Source organism: Polypterus senegalus, chromosome 17 (assembly GCF_016835505.1).
Source record: "Polypterus senegalus isolate Bchr_013 chromosome 17, ASM1683550v1, whole genome shotgun sequence".
Lineage (NCBI taxonomy): Eukaryota > Metazoa > Chordata > Cladistia > Polypteriformes > Polypteridae > Polypterus > Polypterus senegalus.
In genome coordinates this window covers 18,611,379-18,634,868 of record NC_053170.1, presented here as the reverse complement: position 1 = coordinate 18,634,868, position 23,490 = coordinate 18,611,379, and the positions used below count along the sequence as shown (strand labels likewise).

The window sequence follows — 23,490 nt, the reverse complement described above, 5'->3', positions numbered from 1 at the left end:
ATTTCTGTTTTGAACAGATGAATACATGACAAATAAGAGACTTTGCGATTTAATTAGAGGTGCATATATATTTCATTTTAGGCTGTTGTTCAATAGACCCTGTATTGTAGTTTCTCTGTCCACTAAATGATTTATGTCTAATTTCATATACTATTTATTGAATTAAAATCAGTACAACTGTAAGGAAATATAGATGAATTTGTCTGACAGACTTGAAGCAGCATGAAAAATATTCAAACAACAAAACAGGTACTGTCATTAGAAGCCAGACTCGCATTTATTTACCAATGAAGTAGTCATCCATCTATCCATTTATTGAACTTGTGTGATCCAATTTTAGGATTAGACAGAGCAAGTGCCTTTCTCAGCAGCACTGGGCACAGAGCAGAAAAGAATCCTGGATGGGATGATGATAGTGCATTGCTGGCAACTCTCATGCAGCCACATACCCACAGTCATACTGGAACAATTTAGAGTCTGCAGTTAACCTAACACGGAAAGAATATGGTAGTACCCTGGGGAAAACCCAGATTAACATGGGGAGACATGTGTAAACTCCATACAGGCATTGCCCAGGTCAGGATTCAAATTTAAAATTATCTTTGAAGTTGCCTGTTTGAAATTCCACTGCTCAAAAGACGTTTACCATTGCTGTCTTTACCAGTATACAAGAACTGGACATAACTAATATCAGTCCAGGTTTAATAGTAAATGGATGTGTCTGAATTGCATCTTCTTTTTCAGTGCTTTGTAGCTGCTACGCTACTAATGTTATAAACTTTGGAGGTTTCTGATCTTTTGTTTATTTGAACATATAAGTAACTAACACTAGTGTGATGTGTGCTTAACACTGGGATGCTGCAGACTTTGGAGATAATCTGGGACATTTTTGTTGCCATCTGGAAGACAGAGTGAGTAAATCAGATAGACCATGATCCTTTGCTGCTTATCTCCCTTTGGAATAAAATGGCATAGTTTGTAAATGACCTGCATGGTAAAGGTGCAAAATGTTAATTCATTTTGGATCGATGGTACAGGAAAACCTCGTTGATAGGTTGATAGATATGCACTGTATGATAAAATCTTGACTGCCATGCTTTAGGTGAAATGTCTCCCATTTGCCAGAGAGCTGTTTTATTTTTCTTGTTGGACTGCTGAAATAGCTCCAGTTATGCTTAAAGGGTGTAATTACCCAGCAAGCTGGAAGTAAGCTCATGTTGGAACATGTCCTGCCCTTTTGCAGGCTGTACATTCCCTAGTGGTGTCGCCGCCGCCTCACTTCTTGGCCTGTGTTATTCTATCTCTTCTGTTAATCTGAGTTTTTCTTGTTTGAGCAAACTGTTAATTCCTTTAAAACTTACACATTCAAATTTGCCTCCTACTGTCATTAAGCTTTGGGACATATATGACAGTGTTCTGATGTAGAAATAGTTTTTGGTTTAGAAGCACTGGGTGTTAGTTTATTTTCAGCATAAAGGTCTTGTCTGCGGTGGGTTGGCACCCTGCCCAGGATTGGTTCCTGCCTTGTGCCCTGTGTTGGCTGGGATTGGCTCCAGCAGACCCCCGTGACCCTGTATTCGGATTCAGCGGGTTGGAAAATGGATGGATGGATGGATGGATAAAGGTCTTGTTTAAGGTGCAGGATTATTTCAGTGTGTAAGATAAATGAGCTTATAAATTACATTTAAGGATTTCCCAGTCTTGACCGTAAACGTTCACAAAAAAGATTAAAAAAGTATTCCTAGTGAAAGTGCAGTAAAAAATAAAATAAAAACACATTTTTGAATATTTAAATATTCAGAATATGTAAAATACTTGCAAGTTGTATCTTTAAGGAACCATATCTTATATTAAATTTGTATAAAAATAAGAAATGGGCTAGAGTCTCTTTCTGGACAGGGTTAAGTTGTGAATGAGCTGACTACAGTGCAGCGCTAGCAAGCTAGTTACTATTTTTAGATGAGTGGTATTTTCTGAATTGCCACTGACCTCAGGCATGGCGTTTCCTTAGTGCAGACTGCTTTTCCTGTTTTTGCTGTTACTGGATTGCGAGGTCAGCAATATGTAGTGCATTTTGGACAGGAAATTTCTGTTCTTTGAGGTGGAATCCTTCATCTGATGTACATAGTATGAGTTCAATATGATTTTCATGGGAGGGATTTTGTATTCCTTATTTCTTAAGGACTCACTTCTATTATTATATTGATGAAAAGCTCAACACTTTATATAGCAGAGATACTATAATGTTTCTGTACAGAATTTGGTCACTGATGCTCAGATTGAAACAGTGTTATAAGAAATTATATTGAATAACGCTTTGTGATTGCGGAAGAAAACTGAATGAAATGAAAAGAGAACAATGGATCACTTTTAGGACATATTTTCTTCAAGTACCTTTAATACCCAAAGATACTTGTTTGTCTAGGACTGCAACCATCCTAAAAATGATTGAAACTGAGAAATAACTTTGTTTTTAATGAGCATTATTTTTAATGGGAGGAGAAACAACAGAAAGAGGAACATTTCTGAAGCACATTAAACAAATGTTGTGTCAGACTACCAAATTCAGTCTTTTGGTATGATCTGACGTACAAAAATTCCATGTTGAAAGAGTCTATTTTTTTGTCTATATTATTAACTACAATCATTTTGGACATGATGAAGATCCCAATTTTTAGTTTGTCTTGAAGATTTTTGGTAATAACATTTGCCATTTATGGAAGATTTAAGAGAAATGTTAAGATTTGTGCACAATAAATAACATAAACACCTACACAAACTTGGGGACTCAGCTTGGCACAAGGTTGTCTTGGAGACCGACAGACAGACAGAATTTATTTTTCCCCAGGGATATCTGGCAATTTATGGAAAAAAAGTTAATTCCTTATTAGAGCCAGTAATTTAGGATTTCAGTGGGACATGCATGCAGAAGCCACATTACACTGAGCCATCCAAAATGGAAGATAGAGATTATTTGTTCCAGGTATGTTTGTCTGGCGTTCCAAAAGTGACTTCATGGAATGGGAATAGTCCAAGTGATGTGATGGACTGGCAGTAGTTCAGAAGTTCCAACAAACTGGCCTCCAGCTAATAGTCCATAAACTATCCCAGCCGAAACGCCAGCCCATACCTGATGTCCATTGAAGTAGTTATTGGCGTTCTGTGCTATATAAATAAATGATGTTGTTGTTGTTCTGGTAGAATATACTGGAATCCCGGTAGCAGATACATAAAGCAGGCCCCATAAAGTTTACCAGGGTTAAAAGTGATAAATGATTAGCAGATACAGTGAACTCTGGTTGTAACCTTCAGTATCATTGTGTGTGTATGCATTGTGTCTCTGTATGTGGGTAATAGTAACAGAAATGAATTAAAGCAGTTTTGTACTTTCCTTTTACAGTACAGCATTGTTTCATGGATAGGCAACCTTACTCACACAGAACGCTGCTTTAATTCAGTTTCTTCAGACATGAACAGCTGAAGTCTATCGCAGGAAAAACTGGCACAATTCAGGTGTCAAGACTTAGGGAAATGTTGCACTATGGGGGCTCTGGCAATTATTTTTTAATAAGGGAAATTATCTTCTTTGAAAATGGTCAGCTACATTTTTTCTGCTGTTTTTCTTTTTTGTTTACCATCAAGATTTTTCACATGTATAACATGTTCTAATGCTGATTGTAAAATGCATACATTCTTTGTAAAACAGCAAAAAAAAAAACATTTAATATTGATTTTATTAATGTTACAAAACATTCCCACCACAATAAACATACTAATTGACATATTATACTTTGTGGAAACCAGGGGGTGGCGCCCCAACCCCGACACAGACAGGCAGAGACACAAGTTCTGACACAGCACACATTTATTTACAAGTGGGAAAGTGATTTTCCTTCGTTCCCCACAGTAGCACAGTACAATGCACCAATACACGGTTTCTGTTCTTCTCCTCTCTGCCTCCACTCATCCATGATCAAGCTTCGTCCCTCTTCCTCCCAAATCTTGCTCTCCGAGTGGAGTGAGGCAGCTCCTTTTATTATACACCTGGGAGTGCTCCAGGTGGCTCATCAGTGTTAACTGGAATCACTCCCAGGAGTGATGGAAACCCAAATTAGGGTTCTACAGCTTCCCCTGACAGCCCCATGGAACCCAACAGGGTTGTGCCAAACTCCCAACTCCCAGTGTGCCCTGCAGGAATCTTTGGTGCCACCACCGTCCAGGGGAAGGTAGTACCTTGTGGATGCTCTCTTCCCAGGTCCTTGCATCCAGCTGGCGTCCATGGCCATGGCCGTCTGTCACAACTTCTGTACATACTGTGTCAATTACAGGATTTTTAGGATAGTTCAGCCCTGGGTGGGTCACCAGTCCACCACAGGACACATTCACAAACTTCCACACATACTAATATTAGTATCAGAACAGAGAATGTGCACATTCCAAACAACCAGTGTTGGCTCTGATGCGGCTTGTAAATAAATGCTATTTAATCTTTCTTGCAGATGTATTCAGTATGTTTTATTTTTTGATGATGACCCAGACAGGGCAAGTTTTCTACTTTAGCTAACAGACTTCATGTATTTTCTTAGACACTTGTGGTAGATAATTCTTGAGTAAAGCATTTCTTTAGGAAGTAGTCAGCAAATTGCATAGACTTGGACAAAACCTTCTGTCAACCTGTAATTTATATGTTCTTTTTAAAAGGGCAGATGTCACATTCCCTTTTTTTGTTGTTGATTTTTAATTTTTGTCTTCCTTACTAGTGAAAGCCTTGCAGGTGGACGGGGGATCCTTAATTGTGCTAAATTTAAATATGGTTGATTGCTTTAAAGCAGAAACAGCAAAATAAAAGACCATATTTTGCACAAAAATATTTTTGCAAGGTTTTCTTTCTCACACATTTGTTAATTTACAATGTGCCATTACCATTCTTTCATTCTGGTAATACTGTACCCCACTTAATTTGTTGTATAGGGTGGTCCAGATCTAATTACACAATTTTCATTACGCTATAACTTATTAAGTTTATTACATAGGAAAATCACCCGAAAATCCTGGACCATCGAGAAGTGCGAACTGACGACATGAAGAATTGTCTTCGCGCCGAACTGGAATCATCCCTGCATAAGTCAAAGTCATTCAGACGATCTGGATCTGCATAATTAGATCTGGACCATCCTGTATTTGCAGTCAATAGACCTGTTAATCAAATTAATAATACCTGCTCACCCCCATGTTTATTGTTTTTAAAGACAGTAAAACATTTCAGTAAACCAGCCAAAGAAAGCCTATTAGAGACATGATTTATGTATTAAAATGTGTAGTTGCTTATTTAATATCAACTTCTTAAAGCAGAATCCTTCTTATATTTGATTCATAAATTGTTGTACAAATCAACTAGCTTGCAAATTGTTGGTTCTACAGCTGGTATTGCATGCCATATGATATGAGTTATAATATAAAAAAATCAAATAAAATGTGCACAAAATTATACCTTATAACACATCCTGATATACTACAATTTATTGATACATGGCACTGTAAAATGGATGTAACTTAAATGAAATACTTTCATTAAATTTGCTGATGTGGACAAAAGATGTTGCATTGTATGAACAAGCATTAGTTAAAAAAATTATTGCTAAGCAAATCTCTCTGCCAATTCCATTATCAGACCTGCCTGATCAAATTCAGGGTTTTTGGCATTGGAGCCTATCCAGAAGTAACAGGTGCAAGGATAGAGTCAATACTAAACCGGTCCCAGCCTATCACAGGGCATATTTATGCATTTTCCCGATGACACTCTTCCTCATACTGGCCAGTTTAAAGTTGCCGTTTATGTCTTAAGGATGTTTGAATAAAACCATTATTCTAGATAGAAATCATGGAGATTAAGGACAATATGCAAACATTTGATGAGACATAAATACTTGTTGCATTATTCTATGCTAATGACTAAAGAGATTTTATTTGTTTATTCTGACAGAGTAGGAGATGGACTTTAGTTAAGGGATCCATTTGGTTGCTGTTTTCTTTGAGAGTTGCTATGTCTTTTTTGTAGCATGGTGATCAGATCTTCAGGGGACTGCATACAGGTATGTGATCACCCTAGTGTGAGCATACCATCTCTTGATTTATATACAAGAGTTTAATTGCTTCTCTGCATTCTCTGGTCAATGAATTTTTATTGTAACGTAAACCACTGAATTCTTTTCATTAGTACTTCCTATATATGTATATAACTATATTCCTATATAACTTCACCCATTGTCAGAATTTGGCAGAGACATAATCCATAGGCACTGCTCTTGCTTGATTTTGTCCTTTGCCCGTCTTAATCAGTATCTTTTGCCATAAAACACTAATCAGGATACAGTTTTGTGATATGAAGGGTGCTGGAAAATAACACAGGGTGCTTAATGAAGACACTTGGCTTGAGTATTATATTTTTACCCCAAATTGAAAAATTGTTGTCAAGCTGCTGTGTGATTTTGGTGGTTTTTGAGATTTTTGTTTCTTGTCCTTTTTAATTTTGTTTTTCTATTGTGATTTTTCTTATGCTGTAGTTTGTTTCTGTTTGCTGATTTCTTCATTGCTATCTGCCTCTCTTAATTATTCTTTGCATCATGGAAAATAATAAATAATAATTGTACTACAGTATTTTCATTATGTCAATGTTTAAGGAAGCCAATGTACATATTGCTAGCTGTGCTTCACAGTGTTATAATAAATAATAATCATAATAATGATACAGTCTTGCCACCCATACAGGTACATTAATACTAAGACACTCTATATTGTGCTTCCATTATACTCAATACTTTAACATGTAGCTTTGTTGAAAGAGCCGTTCAGATGACGAGTTTTGTACTTTGTGACTGCTCCTCGAGATGGTGTAAAATGAGCAGTAGTTTAGACATAGACAGCAAAGAAAGATACTGATATGACAAATGTACTCTGCAGAGAAGACAATCATATTTGGTTTGGTTATTATTTTATATATTACCCAATTTTACATGCAGGCAGCACATCTCTAAATATTATGCCAAACATTGACATATTCCCTGTGTCAGTCTGCCATAAAATTCTGCTGTTAAAGTTCTTCTTGCAAGTCTCTCAGGTTTTTCCTGCGCTATAAAAATCTATCTTTAAAAGTGCACCTTTGGCTTTAATTGAGTGATTTTGGTTGTTTTGGACATTCCTGCTTTGCTAAAATTTTTGCCCTGTTTTACACACAGTTTTTCAGAGTTTAATTGGATTTAAGCCTCATACATAAACATTGTCTTTGTTGATTAGACATTTATTTTCAGTTGTGTTTCTTATAATTTTATTCAGTGTAAACTTGGGGGTCTCCTGAGTTTGCAAAAATGTCAGAATTTAATAATCCAACTTTTATATGAATTTTTCACTCCCCTACATACATGGCAAAAGACATTGTTCCATATTATGCAGTCATACAGAGTGAGCACAAATCAAATAAATTCAAAATAATAAAGGAAAAACTGCTTTATAACTTAATTGCAAATATTACCATCAAAATAAGGTACATATCATCAATCTTCCTACACCATTTTCCATGCAGCTTTTCTGATAAAGGTCATACCAGCAGTAGATTAAGTTTATTAGACCAGACATACCAGGTACTACCAGGTCAGCTCAGATATAACATTCCTACAACATGTCTTGCAATTTTGTTCTGGACCTCATCCCAGTGGATTGTGTCCGAAATGCTTCTCATGGGAGGTGGTGTAAGACATTCTCACATCTTCTGAAAACCATTTCACCTGCCTTCTGTTCATCTGCCTGGTTTGACAGTTCACAGTCATAAGTATAAGTGACCTGTTTCTAACTGTAATGTGAACACATCTCTCCTCCAAAATATCACACACGTGCACATTGACACGTTTCTTAATGATTCATCTTTGTCACCAATGTTTAGAGTAAGGCAAAAAGTTTGTCACCTGTACATGATTAGGCTGAGAAGGTGAAAAACAGCTAGATGACTTGCTTTTGCTGTTTTCACATCTATTACTCAAACTGATGAACCAAGATATGTGAGAGGACCATGAATGTTGACACAGCTGTAGATCTCCTTCACGTTTTTTTCCGTGCTGCTGGTGCTGGCTGATGACAATAGCGTATAGGCAAAAAACCACATGAATTCCAGATAGATAGATAGATACTTCATTAATCCCAAGGGGAAATTCACATACTCCAGCAGCAGCATACTGATAAAAACAATATTAAATTAGAGAGTGATAGAAATGCAGGTATAACAGACAATAACTTTGAATAATGTTAACATTTACCCCCGGGGTGGAATTGAAGAGTCGCATAGTGTGGGGTCTCCTCAGTCTGTCAGTGGAGCAGGACTGTGACAACAGTCTGTCGCTGAAGCTGCTCCTCTGTCTGGAGATGACACTATTCAGTGGATTCTCCATGATTGACAGGAGTCTGCTCAGCGCCCGTCGCTCTTTCACAGATGTCAAACTGTCCAGCTCCATGCCTACAATAGAGCCTGCCTTCCTCACCAACTTGTCCAGGTGTGAGGCATCCCTCCTCTTTATGCTGCCTGCCCAGCACACCACCACGTAGAAGAGGGTGCTCGCCACAACCGTCTGATAGAACATCTGTAGCATCTTATTGCAGATGTTAAAAGATGCCAGCCTTCTAAAGAAGTATAGTCGGCTCTGTCCTCTCTTGCACAGAGCATCAGTATTGACAGTCCAGTCCAATTTATCATCCATCTGCACTCCCAGGTATTTATAGGTGTGCACCCTCTGCACACAGTCACCTCTGATAATCATGGGGTCCATGAGGGGCCTGGTCCTCCTAAAGTCCACCACCAGCTCCTTGGTTTTGCTTGTGTTCAGTTTTAGGTGGTTTGAGCACCATTTAACAAAGTCCTTGATTAGGTTCCTATACTCCTCCTCCTGCCCACTCCTGATCCAGCCTACGATAACAGTGTAATCAGCGGACTTTTGCACGTGGCAGGACTCCGAGTTGTATTGGAAGTCTGATGTATGTTGGCTAAACAGGACCGGAGAAAGTACAGTCCCCTGCGGTGCTCCTGTGTTGCTGACCACAATGTCAGACCTGCAGTTCCTGAGATGCACATACTGAGGTCTGTCTGTAAGACAGTCCACGATCCATGCCACCAGGTATGAATCTACTCCCATCTCTGTCAGCTTGTCACTGAGGAGCAGAGGTTGGAAGGTGTTGAAGGCGCTAGAGAAGTCCAGAAACATAATTCTTACAGCAACACTGCCTCTGTCCAAGTGGGAGAGGGATTGGTGTAGCATATAGATGATGGCATCCTCCGCTCCCACCTTCTCCTGGTATGCGAACTGCAGAGGGTCAAGAGTGTGGCGGACCTGTGGCCTCAGGTGGTGAAGCAGCAGCTGCTCCATGGCCTTCATCATATGTGACGTCAGAGCGACAGGCCGGAAGTCCTTCAGCTCACTAGGGCATGATACCTTTGGGACTGGGATGATGCAAGATGTTTTCCAAAGCCTCGGGACTCTCTCCTGTTCCAGGCTGAGGTTGAAGATGCGCTGTAAAGGACTCCCCAGCTCCAACGCACAGGCCTTCAGCAGTCGTGGTGATACTCCATCTGGACTCACTGCTTTGCTGGCACGAAGTCTCCTCAGCTCTCTGCTTACCAGGGCTGCTGTAATTGTGGGTGGGGATGTCTCTCCTATGCTGGTATCAGCAGATGGATGGGTGGAAGGTGCAGTACTCTGAGGTGAGAGTGGGTTAAGGTGCTCAAACCTGTTGAAGAAATTGTTCATCTGGTTTGCTCTCTTTCTAATCTGACTGTTCTCATTCATGTCACATGTCCACAAATCAGACACATATCCAATCCGTTCATCCAATTTGAAAAGTTTAGCTTTTCAGACTCCTGTATACATCAGATGTGTATCACATTCAGGCAAAAAACTAGATTTGACTTTACTTCAGCCTTGTAATGTGAAAGTACCTTTAGGGTCCTCCCTCCTTGTTGGGCAACTCACTTGTTTCAATCTGTGACCTTCTTTCAGTTACCATCCATAGCTCATACCTATAGGTAAGGTTTGGATGTAGACTGACCAGAAAAGTGTCTGTGGTACTGTGACAGCTATACTGGTCAAACTCATGATTACTTTCACTGTCATACAAGACAAAAACGTTTAGTTACTTAAACTCCTCCAGTTCCTTACCCCTTACCTGTAAAGTGCATCACTCTTTTATGGCAGAAAACTGTAACCCCAAATTTGAAACTGCTCATTTTCATCCCAAACATTTTACACATGGCTGTGATCCACTCCAGTACATGTTGAATACTCATTAAAATGAATTCAAGAGGATAACGTCATCTGCACTGGGCAAAAATGCAGCCCTGGTTTAGACCAATTTGCCACAAATAATGAAATTAGCAGACCAAGGCTTCTAATAACATAACTAAGCATCATTGAGGTAAACAGGCCCTTCCATTGCCACAGGGTCAAAAATTTAGAAGGAATAAGGAAGTCAATAAATGCAAATTCATTATCATGTAACCTAATAACATAGCATAACTGAAGCAGACAGACCTCCCACAACCACAGGATCAACGTTTTAGGAGGAATAAGGAAGCAAACACATGCAAATTCATTATCAAGTACACTCTGCTTTCTGTCTAATTTTTCTAAAACTGTATTTGATAGAAATTGCATTATTCTTTAGTATGGACTGTTTTCTAGTAAAAGATTATGGCAAACTAGAGCCTATTCAAGCATAACAGCAACTATATGTAGAGAGAACAGAAGATTATTGCATAGCATAAACATTCATACAGGGTCAATTTTAGAGTCATCATTCAGCCTAATATTATGTCTGTACATAGTGAGAAGAAACCAAAGTTTCTAAATAAAACCAATATGATTAACCAAAACTATTATTACATCCATGTTTAAGCAGCATGCTTCAAAGTGTCAGAATTCCTTGTGCAACCATGTTGTTCTTATACAATGTTTTATCAGTGTTCCTTTATGTTCAGACTTCTATAACAATAACATTTGTAATGTCCTGTCATGCAGGAACTAGCTCAATGTGGAATGTCAGTCCTTTCTAGGGAATACTCTGACTTACACAAACACATTCATACTGGGGCAATCTTGAGTTTATCATTCCTGTACATTCCTTGTAATTCCTTGTGTGATGAGAGAACAAGTGAAGTGTAAATCTGGCCTGAGCTTCAATGAATATTCTTGAGCAGTGAACACAACTCTGCTGTCTAAGCAATGTGATGGTAAGGGTCACAGCATGTATCTGAAGAGTGATGTTTTCAACACATTTGGCTTGTGTATGAAACTTTACTGACTTATTGTGCATGTAGCATATACATAGTCCATATTTTACAAAACCTTCTGCAGGCCCAAGAATTTCAAATGCAAGTTTGTACATATTCAAACAATATTTTATATCTAAAAAATTCAAATTTCAGTTATTGGTAGACAGCTCTGCTATAAACATAGAGGTTCATTGCAGAAGGTTTCACTCAAAATTATTTTTTATGTTATAAGTTAATGAAGCCTTCCCAGTTTTGTGGAAACTACTGCAGTATTCAAAATTAATTTTTATAATCGTAAGATTTACCTGAAATAAATAGAATCAAGAGTTTTTTTTTATTTGGTATGATCACTATAGGAATATAATTTAATTTTTAACCTAAGTCAGATAAAAGCAGGGTAATAAATTGCAATAAATAAAATGCAGAATTGAATATATATAATATTTTAAACATAATAGTATTGTCTATTGGGGTAAATTGTAATGTGAGGATCTTGATAATTCCCTCTGTTACTCATTGGTATACATGCTACTGTAGCAACTTACCCTTTTACTGTAAACCGAGATGACTAGCTTCACTGTGCAGACTTCATTGTAATCAAATTATGTCTGAAATTTTTAACTGTCATTTTGACAACTTTTGCTAACATTACACAGAATTTATGCTTTCTCTAATAGTAAATGTAAATATATAGGCAAGACATATACTGTAACATATATACAGCATGACAGCTCTTTCAAAAAACAAGTATTCACACACACACACACACACCCCATACTGTACAGAATTATCCATCCATCGTCCAACATGCTGAATCTGAACACAGGGTCACGGGGGGTCTGCTGGAGCCAATCCCAGCCAACACAGGGCACAAGGCAGGAACCAATCCTGGGCAGGGTGCCAACCCACTGCAGGACACACCCACACACCAAGCACACACTAGGGACAATTTAGAATCGCCAATCCAACCTGTATGTCTTTGGATTGTGGGAGGAAACCCACGCAGACACGGGGAGAACATGCAAACTCCACGCAGGGAGGACCCAGGAAGCGAACCCGGGTCTCCTAAGTGCAAGGCAGCAGCACTACCACTGCGCCACCATGCTGCCCACAGAATTATCTGTATCAGCTAAAAAAAAAAAAGAAATATACTGTATACTAAACACAAATCTATTCCCTTTTAGTCCATTGCAAATTATGCAAAATGTAAACAAATTGCTGACAGACACTAATATTAGATATTAAGATATGTGGGAAAAAACAGCAGCGTTTTCCGATAAAACAAAAAAGCTCACTTTCTTTGTACTACTTGGGTAAAAAGTATGGAGTTTCAACTCTCAGGGCCCTTTCTAAAATTTTTCTCACTTGGGCAGCTAGCTTGTTATATCAAATTGAATCATTCTTATGATTGTAAACCTTATATTTATTCTTAGACTTAGATAAATTGTTTCTGCAAGAAGCATATGCCAACAATCTTACAGCCTATTCACCCCTTATTTTCCTCACATTTTTCCTCTGACTCTATAAATCTGACTTCTACCCCCGGAAGATATATTTATGGGACTTGCTTCTTACAGGTCTGCATATGGTTTGGTCAAGTTACAGGAAACCTTTGGGCAAGACACAGATAAAACATGTCTCTTTTTAGGTGCTTCCGTATATAATGCACAAAGCACCTATTGTGATAGCCCATGTCTGTCTGTCTGTAGAACTTGTATAGCGATGTATAGTTCATGATTTTACTTTTCATTTAATTTTTGTGCGACAACATTATGTGCTGGGAGGATGGGGCCAGTGTCCCACTAGCCCTTAATGCAGTAATGCAGGGATGCCCCTGGATTCTAGTAATATGTAGCTAAATGTCCAAATTCATTACTCTCTGGTATTACTTTTTGGTTATTTTAATTCCACATTTACTAAAGATAAGATTTCTTCATAATAGTGCCTTGGTGAGTGAAATGACAACATAAAATTTAGAATCAAGATGTACCAGCTAACACTAATAAAAATACAGGGTGAAGATAACAATACAGTATTAAATTCCTAGTTCAGTATTGTTCAAGTAATGCTCTGCAGCGAATGGTACTGATAATGAGACTTTCAAGGCCATTTCATAAGCCCCAATGTGAGTAACATTTACAATAATTTTGCAGTCCGCTTAACAGTCATTTTGAGATAATTTAATGTAGTGTTTTCAAGTATGTTTCATGAGGTTGAAAATTTTTTTTTTTTTATTTATTTTTTGTTACTTCTGTATTGTACCAATGAAATTCTTACTTGCATGTCTCTTCTGGATAGTTGACAATAAAACAATACCAACAATTGACAGACACATTAAAAATGTATAGCATGTAACATATATAAAATTATATAAAATATATTTAATATGGATTTACAGGCATTATATTTATATACTGTATATATTTACACACACATATAAATATATATATATGTGTATCTGTATATATGTGTGTATATATGTATGTATGTGTATATATATATATATATATATATATATATATATATATATATATATATATATATATATATGTACACTGTTTGTTATGTTACAACATTTGTTCCTATGACTGGCTGTTTAGTAACCTTATGACCAGTAATTAGAAACTGTTCTTAAATTTACTGGTGCAAGTGCCACTGGCTGACAGAAGGTAAGAGTGAGAAGAAAAATGCCTGTGATGGATGGCAGACGCCTTTATCTTGTTTGTGTTGCATGATCTATAATAAAATTGTAATCTAGTCACTTCCTTGATCAAAAATCTATTCCAATTGTTTAAACTTCTTTTACACCTGTATTGAAGCACATCATAGTGGTGGTGTAAATACAGGTATATAAATGTGTGGATCATATTTATTTATTTGGTATACTTTATTAATCCCTAAGGAAGGTTGGAGTGCAGATTCAGCCATTGTACAGCACCCACGGAGCAATGATCACATTAGAGGCCTTGTCCAAGGGCCCCTAACAGAGTAGGATCACTTCCAGCAGTAACAGGATTTGAATCGGCAACCTTCCAGATACCACTGCAGATCCTTAGCCTTAGAGACACCATACCACATATTAAAGTGGCCTAAATCTGATCTAAAAATTTTCTAATTTTGTTAGATTTTTTGCTTTTCAGATTTCTTTTAAAAAGAATGTATCTGTGTCACATGAGTGCAAAAATCAGAATGTACCTGCAGTATGAACGTAGTCTTAGTAAACAGGTTCTGATTGCGGTGAATTGAAGCAGGCTGTTTGAACAAAGCTCTGGTGAATATGTTCTAAATGATATAATGCTAATAAACAGCTTTTGTTTAATAAGGGTGTGAACACAAAACGATCTAGATATGTTTCCAAAAACTGATTGTGTTCATATTTATATTTATTTAGTTGCCGAGATATGCATGGATGGAAAAATGGAAAATATAGGTTAAATACTTTATATAGAGACACTAAGTGAATTTCTTGCAGAAATGTCTATAATAATAACTACAACTTGCTTGAAGGAGGGGTCTGAGCTGCCCCGAAAGCTTGCATATTGTAATCTGCTTAGTTAGCCAGCAGAAGGTGTCATTTTGCTTCATTTTTCGTTGCATCCATAATGGCTAACATGGTACATCACCCTACTACTATTGCTCATATAAAAAACAAATTGATCTTTTTAATATGTAAAATTTTCTATAATACAAGTTTAATAAATACCTTTCATGAAATACAGTAATCCCTCCTCGATCGTGGGGGTTGCGTTCCAGAACCCCCCGCGATAGGTGAAAATCGGCGAAGAAGAAACCATATGTTTGTATGGTTATTTTTATATATTTTAAGCCCTTATAAACTCTCCACATTGTTAACATTATTAGAGCCCTCTAGACATGAAATAACACCCTTTAGTCAAACGTTTAAACTGTGCTTCATTACAAGACAGAGATGGCAGTTCTTTCTCACAATTTAAAAGAATGCAAACATATCATCTCTTCAAACGAGCGCCGTCAGGAGCAGAGAATGTCAGAGAGATAGAGAGAGACAGAAAAACAAACAATCAAAAAATCAATACGTGCTGTTGGGCTTTTAAGTATGAGCACCGCGATAAAGCAGCCGCAAAGAAGGGAGCAATGTGAAGGTAGTCTTTCAGCATTCAGCCTCCATATCTTCTAAACAAACAACCTCTGTGCAAACAGCCCCTCTGCTCACACCCCCTCCGTCAGGAGCAGAGAACGTCAGAGAGAGAGCGCACAAGATTAAAGCAAACAATCAAAAAATCAATACGTGCTTTTGGGCCACCGCGATAAAGCGGCATTTCTTAGAGGAGTGTCCATATCTTCTAGGCAAACAGCCCCTCTGCTCACACCCCCCTCCGTCAGGCGCAGAGAATGTCAGAGAAAGACCAAGAAAAGCAAACAATCCGCTCGGGGAAGCACATCGTATATCATTGAGGAGTTTTAGTTAATATGTAATACATGCTCTGATTGGGTAGCTTCTAAGCCATCCGCCAATAGCGTCCCTTGTATGAAATCAACTGGGCAAACAAACTGAGGAAGCATGTACCATAAATTAAAAGACCCATTGTCCGGAGAAATCCGTGAACCAGCGAAAAATCCGTGATATATATTTAGATATGCTTACATTTAAAATCCGCGATGGAGTGAAGCCGCGAAAGTCGAAGCGCGATATAGCGAGGGATCACTGTAATGCTTTATGTTAAGGTAGTTGCAGCTATTTATAGTTCCAAAATTGACTCAATCTAGATTTGAATTTGTTTAGTTGCTTGCTAATAATTCACTACAAAACAGATATAAGTAGGTTATATTACTATTGCAGGGACTCTAAAAATGTACAGATTCAGGTAATTCATGCTAATATTCAGAGGTCTGTCAGAGTCTAGTGAAGCATTGGTTGGTAGAGTTCTTTTGTATTTGAAGCTCACATAAAACATTAACACCAAAATTATTGGTAACTTTTCAAGTTTAATAGGCCAATAGCTGTAAAGTAAAATCGGTATAGCTTTAATTGATCACAGGTCTGATATTAAGTCTACTTTCACATGAGAAACATCAGGTATGTACATGGGTGTCTACTTTTTTGATTAAGACAACAGACAATGGGTGTAGGTTGGCATTATATTTTTCACACAAACAGGCAAATAGCAGAAGGGTCTGAAGTGAAGAGTTGTTTTATTATTAAACATGTTGCATAAAGTTTGGACTCTTCCCAGACTCACTTGTTAGAAAGAGTATACTGTTCAGAAGGCAAAAGAAAATTATACTAAAGCAGATTTTAAATCTAACAACATTTTTGTGTGCACGTAGAAGGGTTTTGTTACTCAAATAATAGGGATGGGCAGCAAGAACTGTTGATGAGGAGTTCAAGTTGCAAAACATTCTCAAACCCTCATATTTCATTCTGAGTCACACTAGACCAGGGCTTATCTTGGCAGCATAAGGTACAAGGTAGGAATCAGCCCTGAATGGGACAGCAGTCAATCAGATAAAACTGTACATTTTTATTCTCACTGTATGAGGTCTGTATTTATTTTGGCAGTTTATCTAAATGAAAATGGTCTTTTTGTTTTAGTTGGATGTTGTAAAAAATATTTTTTCTATGGTAAATGAACAACTAATCAGCAGTTTTCATGTCAGTATCAATTTATTTAGTTATTTGCTTAAAAAGCATAAAGGTCACACACAAAATTTAATTAATGATGTCTTTTTGTTATATAATACTACTGCTCACATTTCAAGAACTTGATTTGTCTTCCTCCAGTAGCTGTTGCTGTAGGCAAGGAAGGCAGGCTATTCTTGAATTAGATGCCTAGTATTGTGAATCATAACACATATCAGACTCAACTGAAGTGACTACATAAATTGATGTCACAGTATCCGTACCATTACTTTTATTGGTAATAATTGACATTTTACTGTATCATTCTACTGTACTTGATCATTTGTCCTAACCCTGTCAGCTCACAAGCTCAAAAATGGTATAGACCTCAAAAAAACAAAAGCCAGACCTGCACTTCACACGGGCTTGAGCCCAAAAGGAATAGTCCTTACAATCTCAAGTAACCAGCCCCAAACTCATAAGCCAGGCTTACAAGGGCTTTTAGCAAGCAAAAAGGATCCACAAAAGGGGGAGAGGAAAAACTGAAAAAAACCACTGGCTCAAAAACAACACCAAAGTTCCTTTAATATTTAAATATTGCTTTTTAAGAATTCAAAAGAATAGTAATAATAGAAGTGAACAAATTTAATAACACAAACCTGAAACAGTACCTAACAACCCAAACAGTGTCAATAACAGAGATTCCAAATCCAAATTAAAAGAGCACGAACCAAATGATAGAAACAATCGCAATACCAAAACAGAGATGTTTTCAGCTGCTTCTTCTTAGTACTGCTGTATGTGCGGCCCTCCACCTGTAGTATTAGGTTGCACTACCCCAGGTTACATATAAAGGGGACAGGGCAGAAACCAAAGACAAATATAAATACAATACTAACACAATATTCGATATATAAAATGTAGGCAATGTGAAAACAAAACTATAATCAGTAATACAACATATGAAATAATAACTAAGAAGCAATGAAAATACCAAGCAAAAATAAATCACAAGCTGCTTTCAACTTTCTGGTTAGACATGAATGGCGGAGTTAACACATGTGAAACTGTTGTCTGCTTCTGGCCTTCACATGACAATATTATCCAAGTCAGAAGGAGTGGTGAATAATGTAGATTTTACTCATATTTACTATGTTCATATTAATGTTGTATAGTTCTAGTATGTATGCTACCTGTGCCCTTTTATGAATTATATACATATACTGCACTTTCTGTGATCATGCATTACTGAGAATTCAGTTGCCACTTAAACTATACCAAAGTTTTGCAAAATAAGGATACCATTCAGCTCTCCTCAACATGTCTTTCCAGTGCTCTTTTTTTCCTTTCTAAACAACAACAACAACATTTATTTCTATAGCACATTTTCATACAAATAATGTAGCTCAAAGTGCTTTACATGATGAAGAAAAGAGAAATAAAAGACAAAGTAAGAATTAGAATAAGACAACACTAATTAACATAGAATAAGAGTAAGGTCCGATGGCCAGGGAGGACAGAAAAACAAAAAAAAAAACTCCAGACGGCTGGAGAGAAAAAATAAACTCTGTAAGGGTTCCAGGCCATGAGACCTCCTAACCACCTCTGGGCATTCTACCTAACATAAATGAAACAGTCCTCATTGTAGTTAGGGTTCTCTTGGAAGGACTTGATGATGATGGTCATGTGGACTTCTGGCTTTTAATCCATTAATGTAGGACATCATGGTGCTTTGATTAGGTGGTGGTGGTGCAGGTCACCACCACAGAAAACCAGGAAAAGAAACAGAAGAGAGAGTAGGGGTTAGTATGGATTTTAGAGCCACCATGAATAGTTATAATGAATTGAATATACAGAGTATCAGGATTAAATGAAGGTGAAGTTATCAGAAAACCATGTTAAAATAATGTGTTTTCAGCAGTTTTTTAAAGTGCTCCACCATATCAGCCTGGCGAATTCCTATTGGCAGGCTATTCCAGATTTTTGGTGCATAGCAGCAGAAGGCCGCCCGCCTCACCACTTCTTTTAAGTTTTGTTCTTGGAATTCTAAGCAGACATTCATTTGAGGATCTAAGGTTACGATTTGGAATATAAGGTGTCAGACATTCTGATATATAAGATGGGGCGAGATTATTTAAGGCTTTATAAACCATAAGCAGAATTTTAAAGTCAATTCTGAAAGACACAGGTAACCAGTGCAGTGACATCAAAACTGGAGAAATGTGCTCAGATTTTCTTTTCCTAGTTATGATTCTAGCAGCTGCATTCTGCACTCGTTGCAAACGATTTATGTCTTTTTTGGGTAGTCCTGAGAGGAGTGCGTTACAGTAATCTAGTCGACTGAAAACAAATGCGTGAACTAATTTCTCAGTATCTTTCAATGATATAAGAGGTCTAACTTTTGCTATGTTTCTTAAGTGAAAAAATGCTGTCCTAGTGGTCTGATGAATATGTGATTTAAAATTCAGGTTACAGTCAACAGTTACCCCTAAGCTTTTTACCTCCGTCTTGACTTTTAATCCTAAAGCATCAAGTTTATTTCTAATAATCTCATTGTCTCCATTATTGCCAATCACCAAAATTTCTGTTTTCTTTTTATTTAGCTTGAGAAAATTACTATTCATCCAATTAGAAACACAAGTAAGACATTGTGTTAGTGAAATAACAGCGTCTGGGTCATCGGGTGCAATTGATAAGTACAGCTGTGTGTCATCAGCATAGCTGTGGTAACTCACATTGTGCCCCGAGATAATCTGACCTAACGGAAGCATGTAGATTGAGAAGAGCAGCGGACCCAGGATAGAGCCTTGAGGAACACCATATAGAATATCTTGTATCTTTGAGTTATAATTACCACAACTAACAAAGAATTTTCTCACTCCCATTGCCCAGTGTTACGCCAGCAATATTATGATATGTGCATTTTGAACATTTTTCCTATTTTTTTCTTTAACTTCCTAAGACAAATTTTAATCATTCTGAGTTTTTTATTGTGCAAAATAAATTTCTTTTATGTGTTTTGTTTTTTAACATTGTTTTAAGGTTCGTGGGGATTTCCATTTTGTGCAATGTTCATTTACTGTTGCTAAGCCATTGTAACTAATAGACAACCAGAGGTGTATGGTGCGTTATGTCACTTATGAGATGATATAAAGGTCAGCACAATTCCTAGTTGTCTGAGATTGTGGATGTAATATTTTCAAAGTTAGATTTACAGAATAAAAAGTTGTTACTTCTGACTCCTGACTTTATATTTTGATGATGTTTGACTGGTGTGATCTTTTGGTTATGAACCTTGGCCAGATTAACAACTATGATACATCTCCTGATCTTATTTCAAAATAAAATCTTGCTTATTCTAATCCAGGCAGAACAATTAATGATTATTCAGTTGCTGAAGCAGAGCTTCCAGTATCCAAGAAGCAAATTTTGACTTTACCAATGGTTAGTAGTCACAGTGAGAGTTTAAATATTTGCTGAAGATTCCCATTCTCACTGCCCATAAATTAATTGGCTATAAGCAAAGAAAGTGACATTGAGTGGTAATCCGCTTTTGAGTGGTTAATTGTTTCTTTTTCTTTCTGTCCAATAGGCAACTGGGCATAAAGATGGGACATCTCTGTCCAATGAAAATGTGCAGCTTCCTTCAAGTGAAAGTCTTCCTTGGCCTGGTCCACGTACTGTGGTCCTACATAAGAATTCTCAGGGATTTGGATTCACACTACGTCACTTCATAGTATACCCACCGGAATCTGCTGTGCATGCCACCTTCAGGGTGAGTTTCTGGTTACCAATAAATTTAATATCAAACACAGCATGAAACATATATAAAAAAGCATGGACATATATATTCTGCATTGTTAAAGGGGAACAGTCATGTTTTTCTGTCTTTTAATACTAAAATGTACTCTTTCATGTGGACACTTTGAAAAAGTCATGGAGTGAAATGATGTAGCCCTTTTTATATAAATTGACAGAAAAAAGTGGACTAGTGACATCATTGCTCTAGTACGGAAAAGGTGGAAGGACACAAAATCTCAAAAGTGATTGTTTTGATGTAGTTATTTTTCAAAGCTACCACATGAAAGAGTAGAAAAACATGAGGATAGAAAAACATGATTGTTCCCCTATAAGTGTAGTCTAATAGGGGAAAGCACCTATGTAGGGATTCTGCACATCGGGAATGGTGCCAATTATATAAAATACACAAGAGGATCAGACAGATATACAAACATGTAGAAAAAAGGAAATTAGGTGATGTGACTTCCTACTTTCCTATCTAGTTAGTACCACAAAGCATTCCCTTTATTAGCTCCCGTCCATGACTCTCTTTCTCAGCTTGTTTTGATCTTAGCCTCTTCTATCTATTGGTGATTCTCCAACCCAATTCTGTCTTATTGTCTGTAGACTCTGTTGGTTTTCTGGGTCAATGCTGCTTTAAACCTAGCCCCAGAGCCACTTTGAGACACTTTCCTTTAGCTACAGGGATACCAGACAAGGTCTCCCTATAGGTATTTCTGATATTGTAGCACCCTTGGGCCATCAGTAACCTTAAAAGTGACATCGTTTAGGTAGTTGCTGAAATGCCTGGCTTTAAACTGCACCAGGTTCCAGTATTTTCCATATCAAACCTGTTTTTTTTTCTTCTGTCGTCTTTGACAGATTGAATTACAAGTTAATGCAGGTGACAGTTTTGTTGTCTTCTATAGCATTTAAGATGTCCAGAGATTTTAACAAAATGCGTTCTGTCTTCTTTCTGTAATTCTTATTCTCAAAGTAACTTTTTGAAAAGGAGGCCTGCCACAACATGCAAGATATACCTGTCATATGCAGGTGTTGTGAAATACAGCTGTGTGTCTTTCCTGCGTGCCATTAGGATCATTTGTTTTGTCCTTTTTGCAACAAATTCTTTACCTTGTCTCAGTCACCTCAACATATTTATAAACGGGTTTCTCGTGTCTCAAGTAGAGACTTGCTGTTCCCTCAGAGGGCCTTAATACATTGGTTTCACAGAATATATTTGTAAGTTAGCTAATTTTATGGCAACTTTCATAATAAATAGTGGACTTTGTTTTTGTTGAGATACTATAAAAATGTATTTGATCGTTTCTGCAGATAATACAAAGTATATTTGTTACCTGAGATTAAGCCAATATGAAGTGTTTTATTGAATGATGACTGGAAAAGGCAAATAATTTGAATTGGCATTAGTAAAGAACTGTTTTTTGCCTGCAAAGGAAAAGTATTACTCATTATTTACTACTACACATGTCTATTTTACAGCTACAAAGAGCTTTAGTTCTTAAGGAACAGGCTATTTTGAAAAGCATGTGGAAACTAGTACAAGTTGAATATCCCTCATCTGAAATTCCAAAATCAGAAATAAGCCAAAATCTGAAACAGTTTGAGCACCAATATCACGCCATAAGTGAAACATTTCACGCCAAGGCTCTCTTTTGTAAAGCTTGACTTGGATTCGACTTTAAAATATGCAGATGCCAAAAAGTGAATGCAAATAACATATGTGCAAATTCAAAACAGATTTCTGTCTCATGAAGCTTAGAGTGTCATGAAGCAATGTCACACGATTGATGATCATTCATTGGTCGGTGGGTCCTGTTAAGCATGAAGTATGTTCACACGATAAACAATTGAATTGAATTGAAATGAAGCATCGAGCAGCACTAAGCAAAACTCAATCAACAAGCTTTGTCACCTGTGAAGCCACATGATACCACCCACAGTGCAGTTGAACAGTGCTGCATGCCACCATTACAATTGCAGATGGCTTGTACGTTAATGGATTGTCATTCTTATGGTTAACAAAAGCAGCTTCATTCTTGCTTGGTGTCCTTATTGCAATATGGGTTCAGAAAATTGCTCTGGATATGTTAAGAACAGAAAACACTGCTGAAAAATGCCTTTTTATTGTAGCAATTTTTTTTATTTTTGCAAAAACATGTTATGTTTTTATGTACACACACATCATGTGAAAACTAAATATAGTTCCTTGTCAATGTTTTAATGACTTCTGGCACAGCGGTCATGAATGAAATAAATGAGATTGGTCGAGATATTCCCGACCTTTTGGACAGTTCGCTAAAAAAGACAGCAGGTAGCTGATATAAACTGACAAAAAAACAAAAAATGTCTTCAGTGCAAATACACAGAATTGCCCCTAAAAGGGAAGTAAAACTGTCTGTACATCATATTAATCACTTTTGAGGTTTGATATGTCTGTCACAGCAATGTACATTACTGTACAATAACGGCTTGGTGATATGAATTATTAGTGCTGGAGTTCCTTATGGAAATGCCAATGCTGTACTCTTTATTTAATTCTCAGCCACGTGGTCCTCAGTGAGGGTCACAGTGGCATGCTCAAGCAATTATGACTCTCAGCTGGGATGAGAGCACCTAGAGATTTTAAGAAGTACCTGGAGTCTGTTTCTAAGGCCTCTGTGGTGTGGCTTGCATGGCTTAACTGTAGCGTGTTGCCACTTTTGACCTTTTGAAGAGAGTGTGAGCTAGTGAATGAATGTTTAGTATTGTTGTAAAGTGATAAAGTAATAACATTTAATTT

At 37.2% G+C, this 23,490-nt stretch overlaps 1 protein-coding gene across 3 annotated transcripts in view; it reads left to right on the top strand.

The window, feature by feature from the left end:
* The window catches only part of arhgap23b (Rho GTPase activating protein 23b), a 146,722-nt gene that overhangs the window by 66,720 nt on the left and 56,512 nt on the right, over nucleotides 1-23,490 (top strand). For all 3 annotated transcript variants that reach the window (XM_039739274.1, XM_039739273.1, XM_039739272.1), the window contains exon 2: nucleotides 20,500-20,682. In XM_039739274.1, coding sequence (XP_039595208.1) covers nucleotides 20,500-20,682 — 183 coding nt within the window. The remainder of the gene's footprint in view (nucleotides 1-20,499; nucleotides 20,683-23,490) is intronic.